Source organism: Lethenteron reissneri, chromosome 39 (genome assembly GCF_015708825.2).
Source record: "Lethenteron reissneri isolate LAM-NWPU_2019-01 chromosome 39, ASM1570882v1, whole genome shotgun sequence".
NCBI classification, from domain to species: domain Eukaryota; kingdom Metazoa; phylum Chordata; class Hyperoartia; order Petromyzontiformes; family Petromyzontidae; genus Lethenteron; species Lethenteron reissneri.
The window spans coordinates 1,006,550-1,026,000 of record NC_083817.1 but is presented as its reverse complement, the minus strand read 5'-3'; the positions used below and the strand labels follow the sequence as shown (position 1 = coordinate 1,026,000).

General features: G+C 56.0%; 1 protein-coding gene across 2 annotated transcripts in view; it reads right to left on the bottom strand.

Moving 5' to 3' along the window:
• Positions 1-14,460: 14,460 nt before the first annotated feature.
• LOC133351962 (oxysterol-binding protein-related protein 9-like) overlaps positions 14,461-19,451 on the bottom strand; it is a 42,579-nt gene continuing 37,588 nt past the window's right edge. For both annotated transcript variants that reach the window (XM_061567606.1, XM_061567607.1), the window contains exon 15: positions 14,461-18,250. In XM_061567606.1, the coding sequence (XP_061423590.1) occupies positions 18,173-18,250 (78 nt within the window). In that variant the 3' untranslated portion in view covers positions 14,461-18,172. The remainder of the gene's footprint in view (positions 18,251-19,451) is intronic.

Genomic DNA, 19,451 nt, shown 5'->3' with positions numbered 1-19,451 from the left:
GTGTCCGTTCAGCGTTGCATGTCGTAAATAAGAAGGCTTTAATTCACATTCGCTTTAAAACACGTTTTTTATTTAACTCGAGGGAACCTTTCAAAAGAAATTGAAGAGCAAATTTCCAAGCTTTTCAACTCCACGATCAGAGATACGAGGACACGCGCAGCGTTGCACTTTAAGAGCGTATGGCCGTGATGTCACTGTACATAACACAGCTATTATTCTAGGGCTATATTGTGACATATTCGGTTGTCCACTTTGGAGATAGAGGTTATTGTCAGTTTTGTTAGACTTTTCTTAGTTTTTTGTACAAATTACGTTGGTAAATAATTGTATATATTTCGTACGTGATAAAAAAAAATAAACAGCAGTGTTCTCAATGCACCATCGCATTTGCCAAACCAAATTAAGTTCACAACCGATAATGGACGATTATTTCTCTGATAGCTTATTACGAATGCTTTAAACGGAATGGATTTTTTGGGAAACAATTTTCCGTTAACGTATATATATTTTTGAGATTTGTTATTTCAAACACTGGAGTTGTGAGTTTTGGAGATTTGCTCATCATTGGTGGGAATGGTTTGTTGATGTTTTTAAGGAACGCCATTTAGACTTTTGTATGACAAGAAAGTTGTTCCCTGTGGGAAAGAAGAGGGCCTGGTCTCCTCAGTCGCTGAAACATTTCATTGGGAAAACAAAGATTGATGGGAATACGTGCGAGCACTTTGATCAGCAATTTGTTTTGTATTAATGTATAATCCATACGCGGATTATGGGGAGAATAATGACCCAGATTTTTGTAATTGCGTTCACACTTAATTCATCCTCAGTCTGCATCAATGCAACACATCGCTACTCGTTGTGCAACACGTGGCGATGTTGAATAAAAAAAACCCATTATATTTGAATTGCAGTGAATGTATATTCTTGGGTCTTTCGGTAAAGTCACGTAGATGGTTCAAAGAAAATAACAAAAAACTACGACGTTTCGATCACGACACAAGCGATCGCCATCGCTTGTGTTGTGATCGAAAGACGCAAGAATATGAATGCCTGCAGTCACGAAAGCTTTAAGTGAACATTTATAGTGAATGTGTAGAATTTTCCCCGTGCCATACAGGCGTTCTAACGCCCTGCGTGTCACCAGTCCGAGCTGGGGCACCTGGAATGGTAAAACCACAACCCCGCTTGCTTCTCCACTGACCTAATCACCAATGGGGCGAGCAATTGGGGTGTGCTTTATGAAAGTATTCAGAATGCAGAGTTTTCTCTTTGTTAAGTGTAAACATAGTTCAATACTGTAAATGCTGTTACATTGTGAGGTTGTTATGATGTCGCCCGCGGCTCGTCTGTTCGCGTCGATGTACAGTAGTCGTGAGGAGTCTGTCGGCTGTGATGAACTCCTTTCGTCCTCCTCCTCTTCCTCGTCGCCGCTTCTGCTCCCAGTTGGAATCCGACTACCTCAGTGCCTTCTCTGCTCCCGTCTCTGCCAAAGTTGCCCCCTTTTGATGTCGACGCTTGCAACGTTTATTTCCTTGACTTCCTCGTCACGTTTCCGAGAGAGACTTTAATTTTATTGCTTTTGGGGTTTCTAAGGGCTAACTTCTCTTAGCACCTTGTATTGAATACACCGCGGACACACACGTAAGTAAAATCAAACCATTCGTTTTGAACATGTTGATTGTATACTCTTAAATTGAGTGTTTCTGAACTGTTTTAAAATAAAGTTTGTTGCAAATGAACACAAAGGATGAATGTTTTACTTGCCGAGTGACTGAAATGCACGACGCGTGGTGAGGTCCGTCTGTGTGTGGCCAAGATGTGACGCAACGTTATTTGCTCTCACTGCCACGGACGTGATGAAAGTGGCTTTGAATCCAGAATTACCGCCGTTGTTTTAAGACCGCATTTGATTTCGCCTTAGGTAAAGGTGCGAGTTCCAATTCCAGTCGGGGTTCATCGCTCTCATTGTTTTCTGAATCATTTAAATAAACACGATGCTTCGTGCAAAGTCAACGGCTAGCACGTCTCGTGGAGAGACCTGAAACGGCCATATGAATGTAGAATTTCCACCACAGATGCGGGATGGCGAACGAGTCTATCCACGGCGCCCATTGAGTGTGGAGATGGCTCTGTCCGTGAAGGGAGCGACATTCCTGTTCTGCAGGAAATGTCGCTGGCGGTCTCGTGCCACAGCAAGCAGAGCCACCACATTCATCAGCGCGGGTTGGTGCCAATTTGGGGAATTTGACCAATTAGCATTCTCATTACAAAACACATCTATTAAATTACCGACAAACCTCTCTCGCTGGGCCTCAAGATTTCCGTGAGGGTTGTGTTGGTGGTAAGGGATGCCAACAGACTCTGGTGCGCGTGCAGGAGAAGAAGGGGGTTTTGCGAAAGTGTTTGGGCAACCCGAGAGCGGCTTCCGATACTGCAGTCCGCGCGATCCAACACCACCACCACCTCCACCACCACCGCCACCACCACCGCGCTCAGTCTTTCCGCGTTCACCAATGTACTCCTCCACAATCACATTAACTCGTGCCACGCTGCACGCGCCCCATGATTGTTCAACACGTGAGGCGCTCGGCAATTAACGCTGTCTGCACCAACACGTGAACACATGTGGGGGTCGCTAGCCCCCGAAATCCCTCCCTCGATAATGCTAACGGCCGGGCTAGCATCATCAATCGCCCCCCCGCTGCTAAGCGAACCGCTGCTAAGTTCCTCACCCATGGTGTGGGAGCCGTCGCCCGAGGGTTCCACTCCACCGCGGGTCCGCGTAGCAGGCATGGTTAATTACGTACGCGCACACCCACACACACAGCTCTGTACGGCACTCACTCTTGCGCTTCTCTGCGCCGCGCTGGCCGCTCACGTTACAATCGCGCACCTGGGGTACGCCGATTACGCACGCCGCGAGCTTACGCACACACAGTACCACACGCGTCCCCACACGCAACCCGCGCGCTCAGCTCCGCGCAGCGCTCACTCACGTGGCGAACCACTGTGCACACAGCGCCCCCACACGCTCACACTGCACGACAAGATCACGCGAGACCACGCTTCGCTATTAATGATTTATTATATGCCACCTGCGAATTGATGTTGAATCAGTGAGTCGACGAGGCTGGCCTATTCCACTAAACCTGTACCTATTCCCTATTTATCGGCTATGATTCTAATTCCCCTTCTTACTCACTGTTAAGTGTCCACGGCGGTCCGCTGATCCTTGTGTTAACCGCGTGCCTCGGTGCGTCGCACGGACGTTCGGGTCGCTGGCTCGAGCTGCGTCTGGTCGCCTGGCGCTGGAGTAAGAGAGCGATTTCCCCTCTGCGCTCCTCTATTTATCCTCCCTACCTCCAAAGGGGATGCTGCGCTGAACAATGGGCTCGTGCACCCCAAGCCCGCGCACGGCAGTCCCCAGGCGCTGTTGATATGCTAATCAGTGTGCTGCGTGCAAGGCGTAAATCCTAATTACTCCCTTACCCTTCCTAACAATGGGGCTTGCGCGCTCAAGCGCAATTATCCCAACCCTCCATGACTATGCGCAACAGCCCCTGTGACCCCGCTATTCATGCTGTCCCGTGCCTCCCCTGCTTGCCCCGTCGACTCGTGGGGGTGTGTGTGGGGGGAAATGCGCCTCAACCGCGGTGGCCGAATGCCCCACACCGCGACCATACCATATTAAGGCCGGCAGCAGCGCCGCGGTACCACGTAGCACGGGGGAGGTCATCCAATTCCCTGATCGCCGGAAACCGTGAGAATTAATCCCGATAAGGGTCTCTCGGATAAAAACCGGTCGATCGGGTAACCTTCCCTTCCAGCTCTATGGGGGGGGGGGGGGGGGGGGATGCGTGCGGGTGTGTGCTTATGTGGGGCGGGTGATTGGGGGCAGTGCGGTGGGGGAAGCCGGGCGGCTCCCTGGCTCGGCAGAGCGGCCCCGTCGCTGTGGCACCACATAGCCCCCCGGGGTGCCAGTCCCCGTCCCGGGTTGACTTGAGCACCTCGCCTGGGTTGCCCCCACGAGGTATCGCCGCGGGGTCCGCGGGATTCGCCCGGCCCTTGTGGTTGGCCTCGGGGGTGGCGGCTCCGTCTCCTGGGGCTCCGGCGGTGGTCTCCTCCTCCATTCCAACGGCTCCCCTCGGCCCCTGGCACCTGCGGGCTGGGGAACAAACTCAGAGGCGGTGGGGTTTAAGGGTCGCCGTCCTCGTCGCCCCCGGCCCCGCCCGGGGCCCCTCGGAGCCCGGGGCTCCGTGGGGCCCATGTACTGCGCGAGGCCCCCGGGCACGGGGGGTGGGGGGACCCCGGGGTTTCGGGGTACTTGGACGGCGGGGCTCCCCCCCTCGGGGGCTGCTCGCCACGGCTTCAGTCGGCGGATGTTGACCACCATCTCCCGGCCCCTCTCTCCTCCCTGAATCAGCACCGTCCATGGTGAGATCTGCCGTCTCACAATCCAGGGTCCTCGCCAGTAGGTGGTCAGCTTCCCCACCTGTCCGGCACCGACGCGGGGAGTGTACAGCCACACCTCGGAGCCCGCAGTGTAGAAGGGGGGCTCCATACGGGGTCGGGCGCCCTGCTCTTGCCGCTGGTGCGCGGCCTCTCCGTGCGGGCAGGCTCGGCCCCTGGCCCCTCGCAGGGTCTCCAGCAAGTACTCCACGGGGTGGCTCCCTTCCTCCCGTTGCGGCGGAGGAACACCGAACAGCAGATCTGCGGGCAGGCGAGACTCGCGACCAAACATCATTAGGAACGGGGTCTGTCCTGTAGAGGTGTGAACGGCGGTGGTGTAGGCGAACAGGGCATAGGGAAGGTGTTCGTCCCAGTCCTGTTGATTCGCGGCCGCCATGCGTTTAAGCTTCCCGGCCAGAGTCTGGTTCATCCTCTCTACCATCCCGTTCGCCTGGGGGTGATACGCCGTGGTTCGGTCCTTCTGGATCCCGAACTCTCGGCACAGCGCCTGAAATAGTTCGGCCTCGAATTCACTACCCTGGTCGGTAATGACTCGTTCGGGGATCCCGCACTTAAGTACGTAGTTTTCCACGAAGGCCCGGGCCACTACAAGGGCTGTTTTATCCGGGATAGCCACCGCCACGGGGTAGCGGGTGAAGTATTCCACCGCTACGAGAATATACCGGTTGCCCCGGTGGGATCGTGGAAAGGGCCCCTGCAGGTCGATTCCGACCAACTGATTCGTCCGACTGACTCGGAACGGCCTCAGGGGTACCTGGTACCTCGCCGGCTTTTGCCCACACTGCTGACAGGCCCGGCAGCCCTGCACCCAGGCGGCCACATCTTGTGCCAATTTGGGCCAGAGATACTGGCGACGCAGGGTCTCTCGAGTGCGTCGTTCCCCATCGTGGCCCCCGAGTGGGTGGTCATGCACCAGCCGTAGCAGCTGGGGTCGCACCTGGGCAGGAACACAGATGCACCCCGGCTGGCCGGCCTCGGTTAACTCCCGTACCACTCCGTTCCGCACACACAACCGGGCATACAAACCGCTCCAGGGTCCTGGTAGGGCGCTCTTTTCCTCCCGCAGTGCCACCTCCACTGCCGCCAGATCCGGATCTCGCTGCTGGGTCTGTCTCAGCTGCTCGTCGTTTAGGCCCGGGAAGGCGCAGCCGACGTCCTCCTGGATCCGTCCAATCGGGTCCCGAGCCGCGGGTCCCGCGCTTGCCGGGCGGTCGACGGGATCCTCAGTGCCACCTGTGAGGGTTTCCGTGGCGCACACTGCCCTCTCTCTCGCTGGGGGGGGGTCAGTGGCCGCGGCCTCTCGGGGGTCCGTTGCCTGCCGGCAGCGTCCCCCCGTGAAACACGGGCAGGCCTCCTCCGCCCTCGTCTCGGCGTACACCGTGGGTCGCCTCGACAAGGCGTCCGCGTTTGCATGCGTCCGGCCAGCCCGATACTCGATTTGCAGGTTGTACTCCTGCAACTGCGCCAACCACCGGGCCATCTGCCCCCGCGGCTCCTTGAATGTAAGAAGAAACTGCAGAGCATAATGGTCAGTGCGTACGCGACATCTCCTGCCGTACAAATACGGCCGGAACTGTTTGCATGCGAAAATCACGGCGTACAACTCTTGGCGGGTCACGCAATAGTTCAGTTCGGCCCCACTCAAGGTCCGGCTGGCGTACGCGATGACTCGTTCCGTCCCATCCTGTACCTGTGACAACACCGCGCCCAGCCCGCTGCTGCAGGCGTCGGTGTCCAAAATAAAATCGGTGGTAAAATCGGGGAAAGCGAGGGTGGGGGCGTGGGTGAGGTGGTCTTTGAGAGTGGTGAAGGCCGTCTGGCAGGCCCCCGTCCACTGATAGGGGTGCTTAGGGGAGGTGAGTTGGGTGAGGGGGCGTGCAATCTCGCTGAATCCCTTTACAAATCGACGATAATAGGTGGCGAGCCCCAAAAATGATCTGATCTCCGTCAGATTCCTTGGCCGTGGCCACTCCACTACGGCGCGTACCTTCTCCGGATCGGTGCGCACGCCTGCCTCGCTGACGCGATGCCCGAGGTACCCCACCTCGCGTTGTGCGATGTAACACTTACGTGGCTTGAGCTTGAGATGAGCCGCTCGCAGTCGCTGGAACACCTCTCGAAGCCTGGACCAATGCTCAGACAAAGATCTACTGAACACTATCACATCGTCCAAGTAAATCAGGCACTGTTCCCACTGCAAGCCCCGCATCACCAACTCCATCAACCGCTGGAACGTCGCGGGCGCGTTAGTGAGTCCGAACGGCAACACTCGAAACTCAAACAGGCCCATCGGGGTGGTGAATGCTGTTTTTGGCCGATCCTCCTCCGTCATCTCCACCTGCCAGTAACCGGACGCCAGATCGAGGGTGGAAAAATACCGCGCTCCTGCGAGACTGTCGAAGGTGTCGTCGATGCGAGGTATGGGGAAGGCATCGCCGAGCGTGACTGCGTTTAGTTTACGGTAATCGACGCAGAACCGGGTTGACCCATCCTTTTTCGTTACTAGTACCACCGGGGCTGACCAGGGGCTCGCCGAGGGCTGAATTATGTTATCGCGAAGCATGTCCCCAACTGCCTCTTTGATTTGGGCGCGTTCGGGTGCGCCCACTCGGTACGCAGGGAGTTTGATGGGTCGGGCTGCACCGGTGTCAATTTGATGCTTAACAAGGTCGGTCCGACCCACGTCCGAGTCGTGTTCGCTGAACACGTCGGCATACTCCCGCAGTAACTCGCGCAGCCGATCGGCCTCTCCCTTAGGTAAGTCCGCCCATGGTACATGTAACGCGTCGAGCAGGGGAACGACCTCGGCTCGGGGAGTCGGGCCGACTCGCCAGGCCAGGTCCTGCTCACCCTCAGGACGACCGGGGTCCTCAGCCCAGAGTGCGAACACCGAGTCGTTAGAGTGGCGTGCGTGCAGGGGGTGTACTGTGGCTATCGGGGTGCGCCGTCGCAGTATCGCGGGGGTATTGTGGGGGTTAAACATCCGCATAAACAATCGGTCCCCATCTGCGTTTACCAACGTGGCGGATCCCACAACCCCATACCGTTTTGCCAACTCCGGGTGAGGAGTTAGCATTACCTCCCCTGATGGTCGGAGCGCGGGGTCGGTGGGGGATGTTGCCACCGGCACCAGCATCTCGGTGAGCGGGCCGATGGTGACTGCCGTCGCCAGGATAGCGGCCACAGGTGCAAAGCGGCGGCGCGTTGGTTCTCGTCCCAGGAACGGTATCCGCTCGCCGTTGCTCTCCATGGTGGCGCATCGCTGGCGGGGTTGCACGTTGAGTCCCAACCGTTCTAGGAGGTCGGTGCCTGCGATACACTCGTGACACAACGCACTCGACACGTAGAACTCCTGCGTGCACACCTGGCTGCCTATGCGGACCTCTAGGGTGGCTTTCCCCAGCAGCCCCATTCCGGCTCCGCTCGCCGTGTGCAGCGCGCGGTCCGGTGCCTGCAGGTGACGCACGTCGACCCCGATCGCGCTGCAGTGCGCTGCGCTCACGAGCGAGGCCACCGCCCCCGTGTCCAGTAGGATGCGGGTACGCACTCCGTTTACCTCCCCTTCCACCAGTGACGTGGCCCCCGTGATCCCCGCCACCAGCTCCCGCAGCCAGTCGCCAGGAGTCGCCGTTTCCGTGGGCGTTGTTGCTGGAACCTGTGTGGAGATCACTCGCTCGCCATTATTCTCATTATCGTCTATCTGTATCGGGACCGCGTCGATTGCACCCCTAGTTGGTCCGCTCTCTAGGGGGCGTTGGAGTTTAACCCCCGTGTCTGTCTAGCTCGGGTGATTTCCGGACAATCCCTCACTAGATGCCCTCGGCGATCGCACATATAACATGCCCGGGGAGGGGGGGCGGCTCCGTAGCGGGTCCCCTGTCCGCTCCCTCTCCCAGTACGCAGTTGTCCCAAATCGGCCTCTAATTGGGACACCCTCCCGGCTAGTCCCCCTACTGTCGAGCGTAGTTCACCCATCTCAGACTGGAGGGTCTTCATATTTTTATTTGCGTCCTCGCGTACCTGGTTTACCTGGCCGGAGACATCCTTTATACCCGTTTGTATACCGGCAACCCATCCCGGGGTTGTCTCGCGGGACACTGGAGGCTCTCTTTCCCGGCCCCTTACCTTCCTCGCGAGCTCCTGTTCCTCCTCCTCGTCTTCCGAGAGCAGGCTCGCAATGGCGCGCTCTCGTCCCAGCCCCCGGAGCTGCGCGCGTTCGCTGTGAATTCTTTCACACTTACGTGCGCGCTCGACAAGGGTGTTAAAGGGAAGACGTGGGCAGCTCATGTCTGGCTGCCACCACGCCGTGCGAGACAGGTACCGCTGGATTTTCTCGGCGGCCAGTTCCTCAATAACATCAGTTGCGTACCCCGGGCGTGCGATCTTTATTAACTCGCGCACATCCTCGGCGTAATCACGTAGATCTTCGCCAGGTTGGCGCCGGCGCGCCTCTAAGGCCGATTTTGCTTCCTCCTCGTCACGCGTGCCAAAGCGCTGATCGAGTCGGTGCATCAGCTCCTCTAGCTGTGTCTGTGCGCTCGCGGGTAACGCTTCTACAAAATCGGCTGCCCGCCCATCAAGATTCATATTAAGTTGACGTACTGCCTGCGCGTCCGTCCATCCATTAATTTCCTTGGCCCCTAAGAGATTGCGGGCGAATGCCTTCCACGAAGGGGCCCCCCGGCCGGTAAATATTAGTCTTATTTTAGCGTGAGGTAACGCGGGGGTCCGTACCGCTTCCGACACCAATTTGTGGGGGTCGCTAGCCCCCGAAATCCCTCCCTCGATAATGCTAACGGCCGGGCTAGCATCATCAATCGCCCCCCCGCTGCTAAGCGAACCGCTGCTAAGTTCCTCACCCATGGTGTGGGAGCCGTCGCCCGAGGGTTCCACTCCACCGCGGGTCCGCGTAGCAGGCATGGTTAATTACGTACGCGCACACCCACACACACAGCTCTGTACGGCACTCACTCTTGCGCTTCTCTGCGCCGCGCTGGCCGCTCACGTTACAATCGCGCACCTGGGGTACGCCGATTACGCACGCCGCGAGCTTACGCACACACAGTACCACACGCGTCCCCACACGCAACCCGCGCGCTCAGCTCCGCGCAGCGCTCACTCACGTGGCGAACCACTGTGCACACAGCGCCCCCACACGCTCACACTGCACGACAAGATCACGCGAGACCACGCTTCGCTATTAATGATTTATTATATGCCACCTGCGAATTGATGTTGAATCAGTGAGTCGACGAGGCTGGCCTATTCCACTAAACCTGTACCTATTCCCTATTTATCGGCTATGATTCTAATTCCCCTTCTTACTCACTGTTAAGTGTCCACGGCGGTCCGCTGATCCTTGTGTTAACCGCGTGCCTCGGTGCGTCGCACGGACGTTCGGGTCGCTGGCTCGAGCTGCGTCTGGTCGCCTGGCGCTGGAGTAAGAGAGCGATTTCCCCTCTGCGCTCCTCTATTTATCCTCCCTACCTCCAAAGGGGATGCTGCGCTGAACAATGGGCTCGTGCACCCCAAGCCCGCGCACGGCAGTCCCCAGGCGCTGTTGATATGCTAATCAGTGTGCTGCGTGCAAGGCGTAAATCCTAATTACTCCCTTACCCTTCCTAACAATGGGGCTTGCGCGCTCAAGCGCAATTATCCCAACCCTCCATGACTATGCGCAACAGCCCCTGTGACCCCGCTATTCATGCTGTCCCGTGCCTCCCCTGCTTGCCCCGTCGACTCGTGGGGGTGTGTGTGGGGGGGAAATGCGCCTCAACCGCGGTGGCCGAATGCCCCACGCCGCGACCATACCATATTAAGGCCGGCAGCAGCGCCGCGGTACCACGTAGCACGGGGGAGGTCATCCAATTCCCTGATCGCCGGAAACCGTGAGAATTAATCCCGATAAGGGTCTCTCGGATAAAAACCGGTCGATCGGGTAACCTTCCCTTCCAGCTCTATGGGGGGGGGGGGGGGGGGGATGCGTGCGGGTGTGTGCTTATGTGGGGCGGGTGATTGGGGGCAGTGCGGTGGGGGAAGCCGGGCGGCTCCCTGGCTCGGCAGAGCGGCCCCGTCGCTGTGGCACCACACACACACGGAGAGCTCTTCATTTCAATGGGCTCTATGAAACGATCGTCACGTGGGACTTGTTTAACAATCATGGGGCGCGTGCAGCGTGGCACGAGTTGATTTGAATGGGGAGGAGAACTTGGTGGACGCGGAAAGACGTGGGGTGGTGGTGGTGGGTTGCGAGGACTGGAGTTTTGGGAGTCTGCAAGACACTTCAGTAGCTTTGGGAAATGCTGTGCCGCTGCGAAGGAGTCGAGGCTGATGGAGCACGCAAGTTCTGCCCAATGAAGGTAGCGTCTCGAGCAGTGTGTGGGTGGGGGGGGGGGCGTGGGGCACGTGAGACCAACTGGCTCCCTCCTTCCAAGCGAGTGAACCGCTTCGTGTGTGCTCGTTTGTTGTCCTTCCCCCGCACCTCCGACGCGCACGGTTCGCTACGTACGGTGCGAAAGAAGTTCGACACACGAGGGAATGGTCAATATTTTTCCCTGTCTTAACTTTAGTTCTAACTGGCATATATAATTACAGTTAGGCGCAACAATGTCGCTGTACTATCTACTGCCTACCACGCAGCCTACGCAGACGTGCGTTGTGCTTGGGGTGATCGCTCATCCAAGCGCTATCCAGGCTCCAGCCTGCTGAGCTGCCGAGATCGGGCGCCTCCGCTGTAGTTGTTTGCCAGGGTGGCCATCTGCCGGTCGGCTGCCAAACCGCGCCAGCAGCGCTCCACGCACGGAGCGGACTGCCCAGGGCGCCGCGAGCTGCCGCCTCCTCCTCCTCCTCCCCCTGGGGGTCCCCTCCACATTCAGAATCGACTTTGCCCGTTCCGAGTGTTTGGCTGCTATTCATGTTCCACACAATCCACTTAGTTGGGCTGTCATTTGTGGCTGGGTCGCTTCTGACAAAAAAGCAATTTTGCTCAGTGGGCCTTACCTGGTAAACTAAAAATACTCTTAGGTTTTTCGGTAAAGTCACGTAGGTAAAAAATAAATAATAAAAACAAATAATAAAATATTTTTTTTCTATAATTGTATTATTATTTATTATTATTTACTTTATTAGTTATTTTTCACCTACGTGACTTTACCGAAAAAACCTAAGTGTGAATTATTGCAGTCACGAAAGCTTAAAATCTAAAATTAAAATAGATGGAGTTTAGTTTGACATGCTTTGCACCTGCATGACCTGGCTTGTCAGTCCACTGCTGGACGAGGGTTTCCCCACACCTCGCTGGCCGTGAGGGGCATCCGACCATACTTCCCCACGCTGGTCGGTGCGGGTTGGTGATGGCGGGGCATTGCAAGACGATGGGTTCGCTGTGCTGCCCTCTGCTGCCCACACCGCGGACTCCGCCTCCCCGTCTCCACCACACCGAGCAGCTCCACCACACCAAGCAGCTCCACCACACCGAGCAGCTCCACCACACCGAGCACCGCTCACCACGACTCGGTGACGCTCGCCCGTTCGTGCCGCGGGTGGACGGATGCGGAGGGGATTTAAACAACCACGTGCCCCACTGTTGCACATGCCGCGCCGGGAGATCGAACCCGTCGCCCCCCCCCCGCTCCCCCGCTCTGCTAAGTGCAGCGCGCTCGCCGTGAGGCCACGGCGGCTTCCCAGGACCGGTGCAGACCATCGCTGTAGCTGGGGGGGGGGGGGGGGGTGGACTCCGTGGTGGACTTTGAGGTCGTGAGTGAGGGCTGCATCGGCCCGGGGCGTCGATTGTCCACCTGCAGACGTCATTGACGCTGCTGCTGTGTCGGGCGTTCTTTGCGGCGTTGTTGTTGTTTAGGGGAAAACGCCTCGCTTAAGACTGGAGACGATGTTTCATTTCGGACGGATCCTTGCGATGTTGTCGCTGTTGTCGTCCCAATTTGAGCAAGTGGCAAACACAATTGGCGTTGGGATGCCTGGGTCAGTACCAGCTGCATTGCTGCTGCTTGTTCTTGTGCCTGTGGGGAGAAAAGCGGAGATACGGGAAGAGCCTCATGCCAGGGCAATGGGAGGACGCACACTCTGCCACACCCCCCCCCCCCAACACACCATCACACACACACACACACCCCGCCACACGCACACACACACACACCCCCCCACACACACCATCACACACACACAGCACACACCCACACACACCCCGCCACACACACAGCCACACCCCACACACACACCCCACACACACACAGCAGGTGTCCCGCGTCTGTAATCCAACTCGGGCGCGTCTTGCTGCGCTGCGCGAGTGTGATGACGCCTTGGACGCACTTGTCTTGAGATAGTTTCTTTTACTCAGGCACCACGTGCTCGCCGAGACCCGGCGGAGACCCCCCCCCACCGCAACAGCCCCGAGTCTCCCGCGCATCTCCCTTTTATAGACGGTTCGTGGCCACGCCCCCATCCCCGAACCTTCTCGCTGGTTCTCGGCGCTCGCTCGACCAGCTGACTCCTCTTCCGTCACCTGGCCACCCTCCTATTCTCGATCATCCCCGGAGCCACCCGTCCATTCGTACTGCAGGCTGACTCCCCTGTCATTACCCCCCGAAGCCACTAGTCCCCTCACACCGTCGGTTGACTCTTACTGTCATTACACGAGCACCGAGCTACCCTGCCCGCCCTCGTAGCGAAACGCAGACCTGCGATGTTGTACATTCGTTGCGTTAAGCTCCGACTTGTCCATCGAACACAACCGAGGTCGTTGTTGAGGCCTATTGCGTCCCATCTTTGTCGCGCCAGCGGACACGCAGCGTTGAGCAGCGTCGTTTGTTTCGCTTTGGGGAGCCCCAGTGTGGCGTTTCCGTCTTGTCTTCGTTATTAGCCAACTGATGGATTCCGTGTGAAAACTTGGCGTAGCTGGAGACTCCTGCAACCTACATTGTCCCCAGCCACGGCCTCCGCGTGGCAGTGCCCTCGTCTCTGCCTCACGAGTGTGGCGAACCCCGCCACACACTGTCTAGACGCGCTCCATTTGGCTGTTTCAATTATCCATGAGAAATACCGTGCGTGGATAAAATAGGACAACATTTATGCGCATGCTTTTTCATTTACAAAGACACGTTCCAATTAAATTTATGTCTAAACATTGATTTTTGCATTAGGTAACTACATTTCCAGTGGTGAACATTCCACATGTTTCATTGGGGGGGGGGGGGGCGCAAGTCTCTCCATAACACAACCGCTGTTGACTTCCTCGATAAAGTGGTACTGCTTATCGACCTCCGGAAAGAGGGATGATGGGCCGAGTACCCCCCCCCCCCCCGCCGAGTCGCCGTGGAGGTGATGCACTGCGCCACTGGGCCCTGTGGACACCATTGTCGGGATTTTGCAAGTGTTGTACTGCAACATATTTTCATGAATATATTGGTGCGCGCGTGTATAACTTGTAGAATCTATTGCATTCGCCGCACGTATTTAGATGCGTTTATAGGATAAACGCCTCCAATGCCCATATCGCAAGGCAGATGATGATTAATGCTACACGTGTTTTTCATTTATTTTAAGTTTAAAGTGACGAGAGCGTTTTGGATGGTGTAACAGAGTTGCAGGGAATGAACCACTGGACGCAGCTGAGTAAGCAGACTTGCACCCCCTGCCTGCCCCACCAGAAATGAAGATGAAATGAATTGAAAAATTGATGACTTTGAGAGAGGACTTGGAGATGTTGGCAGGAGTTTTATGGCATCTCTTCCAGGGTCGTCCCCTTGAAAGGCCGAGGCGTTTTGTAACGTGAGCCTCTGTTTCCTGCAGTGATCACGTTCCCACTTTGTGATGAATACCCCAAACGTGTAAACGATGATGTGGGCTGCTGCCGAGTCCCATGGGCCTCTGTGGAAGTGAAATGCGGTGCTGCTACCAACCCTGCTCCACACACCACCGACCCGTGCCGGATTGAGCCACACACAAACACACAGCTCAAGCATGTAACACAATTTTAATGAAAAGGAAAAAAAATCACTTTTCAAAAACAGGCGACCGGTATGCAATTATAACTCCTGAAGAAAAAACCGTGATGGAATATTTGACTATTCACAACATTTGACAAACTATCTGCGAATGGGCTCTGTCTGCCGTCTAGTGGAGCAGTGATGTTGAATCACAACCCTGACCACATTTCTGACCCCAACCCTAACTCCGAATGGAGTAAGAATGCCATCCTATAGTTGCCTTACTCCAGGCAGTATAGTCGTCAATTGTTAGTTCCCATGAACACCGCAATAAGTAATTAAATGGATTGGCTAAGGGACGAGTGATACACGGCGTGTAAAATGTAAGTGCTTAATTAGAATACGTGTAATATTAATATAGCGCCTTACAAACACATTGTTACAGCATAAAACATTCGCCGTGTGACTGTAGCATCGCCTACAGACAGTCCTCGGGGCGGGCGAGTATTCGTGTCAACACGGCTTAGCCTCGGGCCACTGGACTCCACACAACTCGCGTATCAAAGCCCTCGCGTGCGTCCGCGCACCTCATTTGTTCACTCCGATTGTGCCCACAGCCATCACTGCACCGCTGAAGTGGCACAGGTGTTGTGTGTAGGCTTTTCTCGTGCTTGAAATCGTGCCAAACGTGTCGGCATTTTGAGTTTCCATCGCATCAACATCGGCCCTGGTCGAGCCGCTGCTGGATGAAGGCTTCGCCAAACCGTTACAAGTTCCCACGCTCCTGCGGTGGAACACTCCGTGGAGTAATCCATCGCAGGCCCGTGGGAAAGAGTCATGGCAGGTGATAGACAATGATTGACAACTTTAATCGGAATAGCATTTTGAGTTTAGATTACATTACACACCCTAACGCCAACCACCAGGGGAAGGTGCAGTGACCCTGTGTGTCCAGCTAGCTTTGCCCAATACCCGCGTGCGAGTTCTATTGCCATGGGACTTAATCGTCCGGCCCTTGGTAGCCACGCAGGGTAGAGCCTGGGGCAGTGGTCCTCATCGCAAGGCCCGCGGGGCCAACGGTGACCTTCAGTGCGGCCCCTCGCTCGTGTGCGGCCCCCGACAACACACAAAGTGAAACGCTCCATCGTGCCGTCAAACCCCAATGGTTTCAAATGTGCGGTGGCCATCGCACACCGATGTCTTATCGGCGAATATGCCCCCCCTCCTCCCTCTGGGAATTGGTGAAGAACAGTGGCCGGGAGGGCCCTTCCACGGATGCCCTCCACCACCATCAGACCCGCGCACGCGCGTGGGCAGCAGGGGGCAGCACAGAAAACCCCGATGCAATGTTCCCCGCACCAGCTCGGGCTGACCACAGTGGTGAAGTGTGGTCAATTGGCGCTCTCTGCACGGTGCGAGAAGGCCCTCGTCCAGCAGTGGACTGAACAAATGGCCTGCACCCGTGCATGTGGTGAATCTCCAACACGGGAACGTGGACTGCGTTGGGCCCCTGGGCCTGAAGTTGCTCGTGTGGTGGGTGGAGTTGCCGCCCGCCGTAGTTTTCCCAGAAGTCTTTACTTATTTGAAGTAACGGCCCTGAAAACATCCGTCTACGACGTCTTGCCAGGACCTACAACAATTCCCAGTTTGTTGCCTGTGCAACATTTCACCACTCCTCAAGGCAAGGCATTTGCATGCGGTCCTCTCTTCTGGACTGGCGAGATGACGTTTCTCGGCACGACGCGTCCCGGATTTGTTTGTTTCTCGGAGGTGGCAACCCGAGTGCAGCGGCGTTACGAGGGCTCCTCTGCACCTCTCCCCGTCTCCCGCGCAGCGCACACACGGGGCCACTCTCCTTGGATTATTGCCAACACTTTGTGCCGATTGGCAAGCCCGAAACGATTCCCGGCACTCGCTATTTCAGCGTTTTCAATTCTCCGGTCGCCAAAATCCATTCTTCTCAAAACACTGTGGTGGTTTTAGCGCCTCTGGTGGCTTCAAGGGTTTTGTCGACTCATTACGGAGTCCATCGATTCTCCCACGTACACCTCGATACGCAGTAACCAGTCTAAGATGTAGCTTTACCACAACACTGGGGGACTCATTTTCGTGACCCTAAGGGGATGATGGCTTGAGCCACAACCCCCAGCCAGGAGTTGAACTCGGAACCTCTCCCCATTTGTGAGCCGCTTGCTCTACCACTGTGCTACTCGTGGGCTCGCTCTGCCCGTGTTTGATCATCTCGTCAGTTCTGCAAGTATTTTGAGACCGCATACAACTTACACACTAAATAGAGCAGGAATGACTTTTTTTTTTACATACAGACGAGGGTCTATTATTGCGTCACCAAATAATGTATTTAATACATTTGTCAAGTAAACAATTCTAGTAATTCTCAAAGCTATGTCAGTGCGATATTGTGTAACCATTGTGTAGTGGCTGGGGAATGACCCTGTTCTTCACGTGCACTAACGTTGTCCCAGTCTTTGCGGCGAGATTGCATTCTCATCACGGGATCGAAGACTTAGGCACCCTTGCGCAACTGCACATGAGCAGCGGATGACTTGTTTTATTTTGCCATCTGACTTGCTCGGTCAATCCCATTCACAGCAGCGTCTCGTGTGGAATGAATGTGACTGTAGAGATTGCACTTGCTTAAGAGACTCGCACAGATGATGGGTTCACAACCCACTTGCGATCCTGTTATCTCCTAGGTTGGGAGTCTCACAATTCGACGTGACTTATTGGTTATTCTATGTGATGCATAAATCGGTGGCATCACACCCGGCAAGACTTTTCCATGTCTCCTGGACGCGAGTGAAGATTTGTCGATGTGAAATTGCTCGACCGTTGTGGAGCCACAAGTAACCTGAGTTGACGACTACTGAACTCGACCTTAGGCCCAGCCGTGGGGACGTGCAGCCGGCGTCGCGAGGAGGGCTGGCGATTTGACGCGGGAGCAAAGACCACGGCAAACACGCGTGCCGGCTGGGGGTGCCGTGTGGGGGGCGGGTGGGCGGGCGGGCGGAGGGGTGAGACGCCCTTGCGGCCCCGTCTCCGCCAACGGTCACTTTCCCCGCGAGGTTTGGCGGCGCGAGGAGAGCGACCAAGCGAGGAAGGGAGCGGCTCGTAAATCACAACCGTCCCCGAGGTGGCAGCCGCATCTGCTCCACCGCCGGTGGTCTCCACACGGCGTGGCGAGGCTGCGCCGGCAGCACTTTCAGCCACGGCCGGAGCGAGGGAGCCGCGAGAGGCGGTGCCTGGTTCCTGGTCCCTCGGATCGAGCGACGACTCCTACCCGGTGCCTCGGAGCCTCTCAACGCTGGAACGAATAGGGTTGCCACCCATCCCTGGGTTTTTCCCAGGACGGCTACCTCGATCCCAGGATTGTCTTCTTTTTGAGGTAGCCAACCTGGGAAATACGCGAGTCTTCGCTCGGACGAAAAAAGTTCCAGTTTTTGCCAGTTGTGGAATAACGCACCAGTCGTCAAGACGCCGCACTCACACGGAGTTCTCCCCTCCTCCGGCACTGTGACATCTCCTTCCCATTGATATGCCCTGGTGGTTTTTGTCGTGTACCTCGCGGGTGTCAACCCGAGTGACAGGCCCAACGTTAACGCGGGGGAAGGGCCCACAGGAAACGAGCACCAGAGGAAGGTTGACGGAGTGCGCCGCCTCGCCCACGCGTTGAGCTACCCGGTGTCGGGCCGTCACCGCCGCCGCCCCCTCCCCCAGGGCCGTGCAGGGACCCCGCGAGGTCACGGCTGCCCCGTGGCCTCCAGGCGCTTGGCGAGGGGGCTCGCGTACTCCCAGTGCTCCCCGTGCTTCTGGAAGAGCTGCCAGGGAGACGGGACGGAACAAGTCCCACGCGTGACATCGAACACGACGTGACCTCGACAAAACGTGTCCGTAACTATACTGTTGAGTGTGCATCATCAAATCGATGTCGCCACCTTAAACAATTAAATAGCCAGCATATACAATTTAAAGGTGCAGCCCTGCAATTGCTTGCTCGGGTCACTGTTAGCGGAAGCACCTCCACTTGTGCACTCTGGTACGAGTGTTCCATAAGAAGCCTTCTACAGATGAATTAAGTCCTAGAGATGTGACGAAGGCCTCGTAACATTTGGATACAAACCATTGCGCTTGCAGACAAACATTTTTGCAACAGACACTTGCAGCAAGCAATACAGAAGCCTTCGGCCCCTCTGCACGCCACCATGAGATGAGAGGCCGGCAAGAGATACGCTGTTCTGAGATACGATCACCATTTGTATTTTGACAGCACACTTAAGCAGGGATTGTAAATGCAGCAAAACGTTGCGAGTCGCAGCAGCTGACCCTGAAAAAATGAATATTGCTTTCCAACAACGGATGAATGGATTTATCGGTTAATGTATCACTCATGTTATATTTATAACGCAGATGTGTGCCTGTTTTCTACTCCCATCATAGACCAGGGGTTCAATTCGTGCAGCTATTACGGATTTTTTTGTTTAGTTTTATTATTCCAATTTGTTGGAATCGCTGCTTTTGTAGAAAAATCCTGAGTTTCCCATTTTTGGAAATTGTAGTTCATGCGTGGCTGATTTATCATTGTTTAGGGAGGCAAATTGACCAATTTGACTATCAGTTTATTTGTCCCATCACCAACCCTACTGAAAATCAAACTAGGTATCTAGTGATATTCCTGAAATATAAGAATTAAAGTAAAGTAACGTTTTCATCCCATGAATTTCAGAATTGCTGTGGCATCTCGCGGCTGTTTGTAAAACGTGGCAAGGAATCTACCCAGCCAAGTCCACTCCACAAGCAGCTCTGGGTCACGGTGGTGCTTGGCCTGGCTCCAGTAGAGCTAGAATGTGGGGGGCAGACCTACCAGTGGCAGTGACACGCGCCACTACGGGGAGAACTCGGGTGGGCCAAAGGGCCACTCGATGCTTGCAGGGCCCACCGCAGGACCCTCCTCGCGCTCGCTCTGGGCGAGTTCGTCATCGGTGCGACGGGAATGTGGCCCCTCTGATTAAGAAGGTCTGT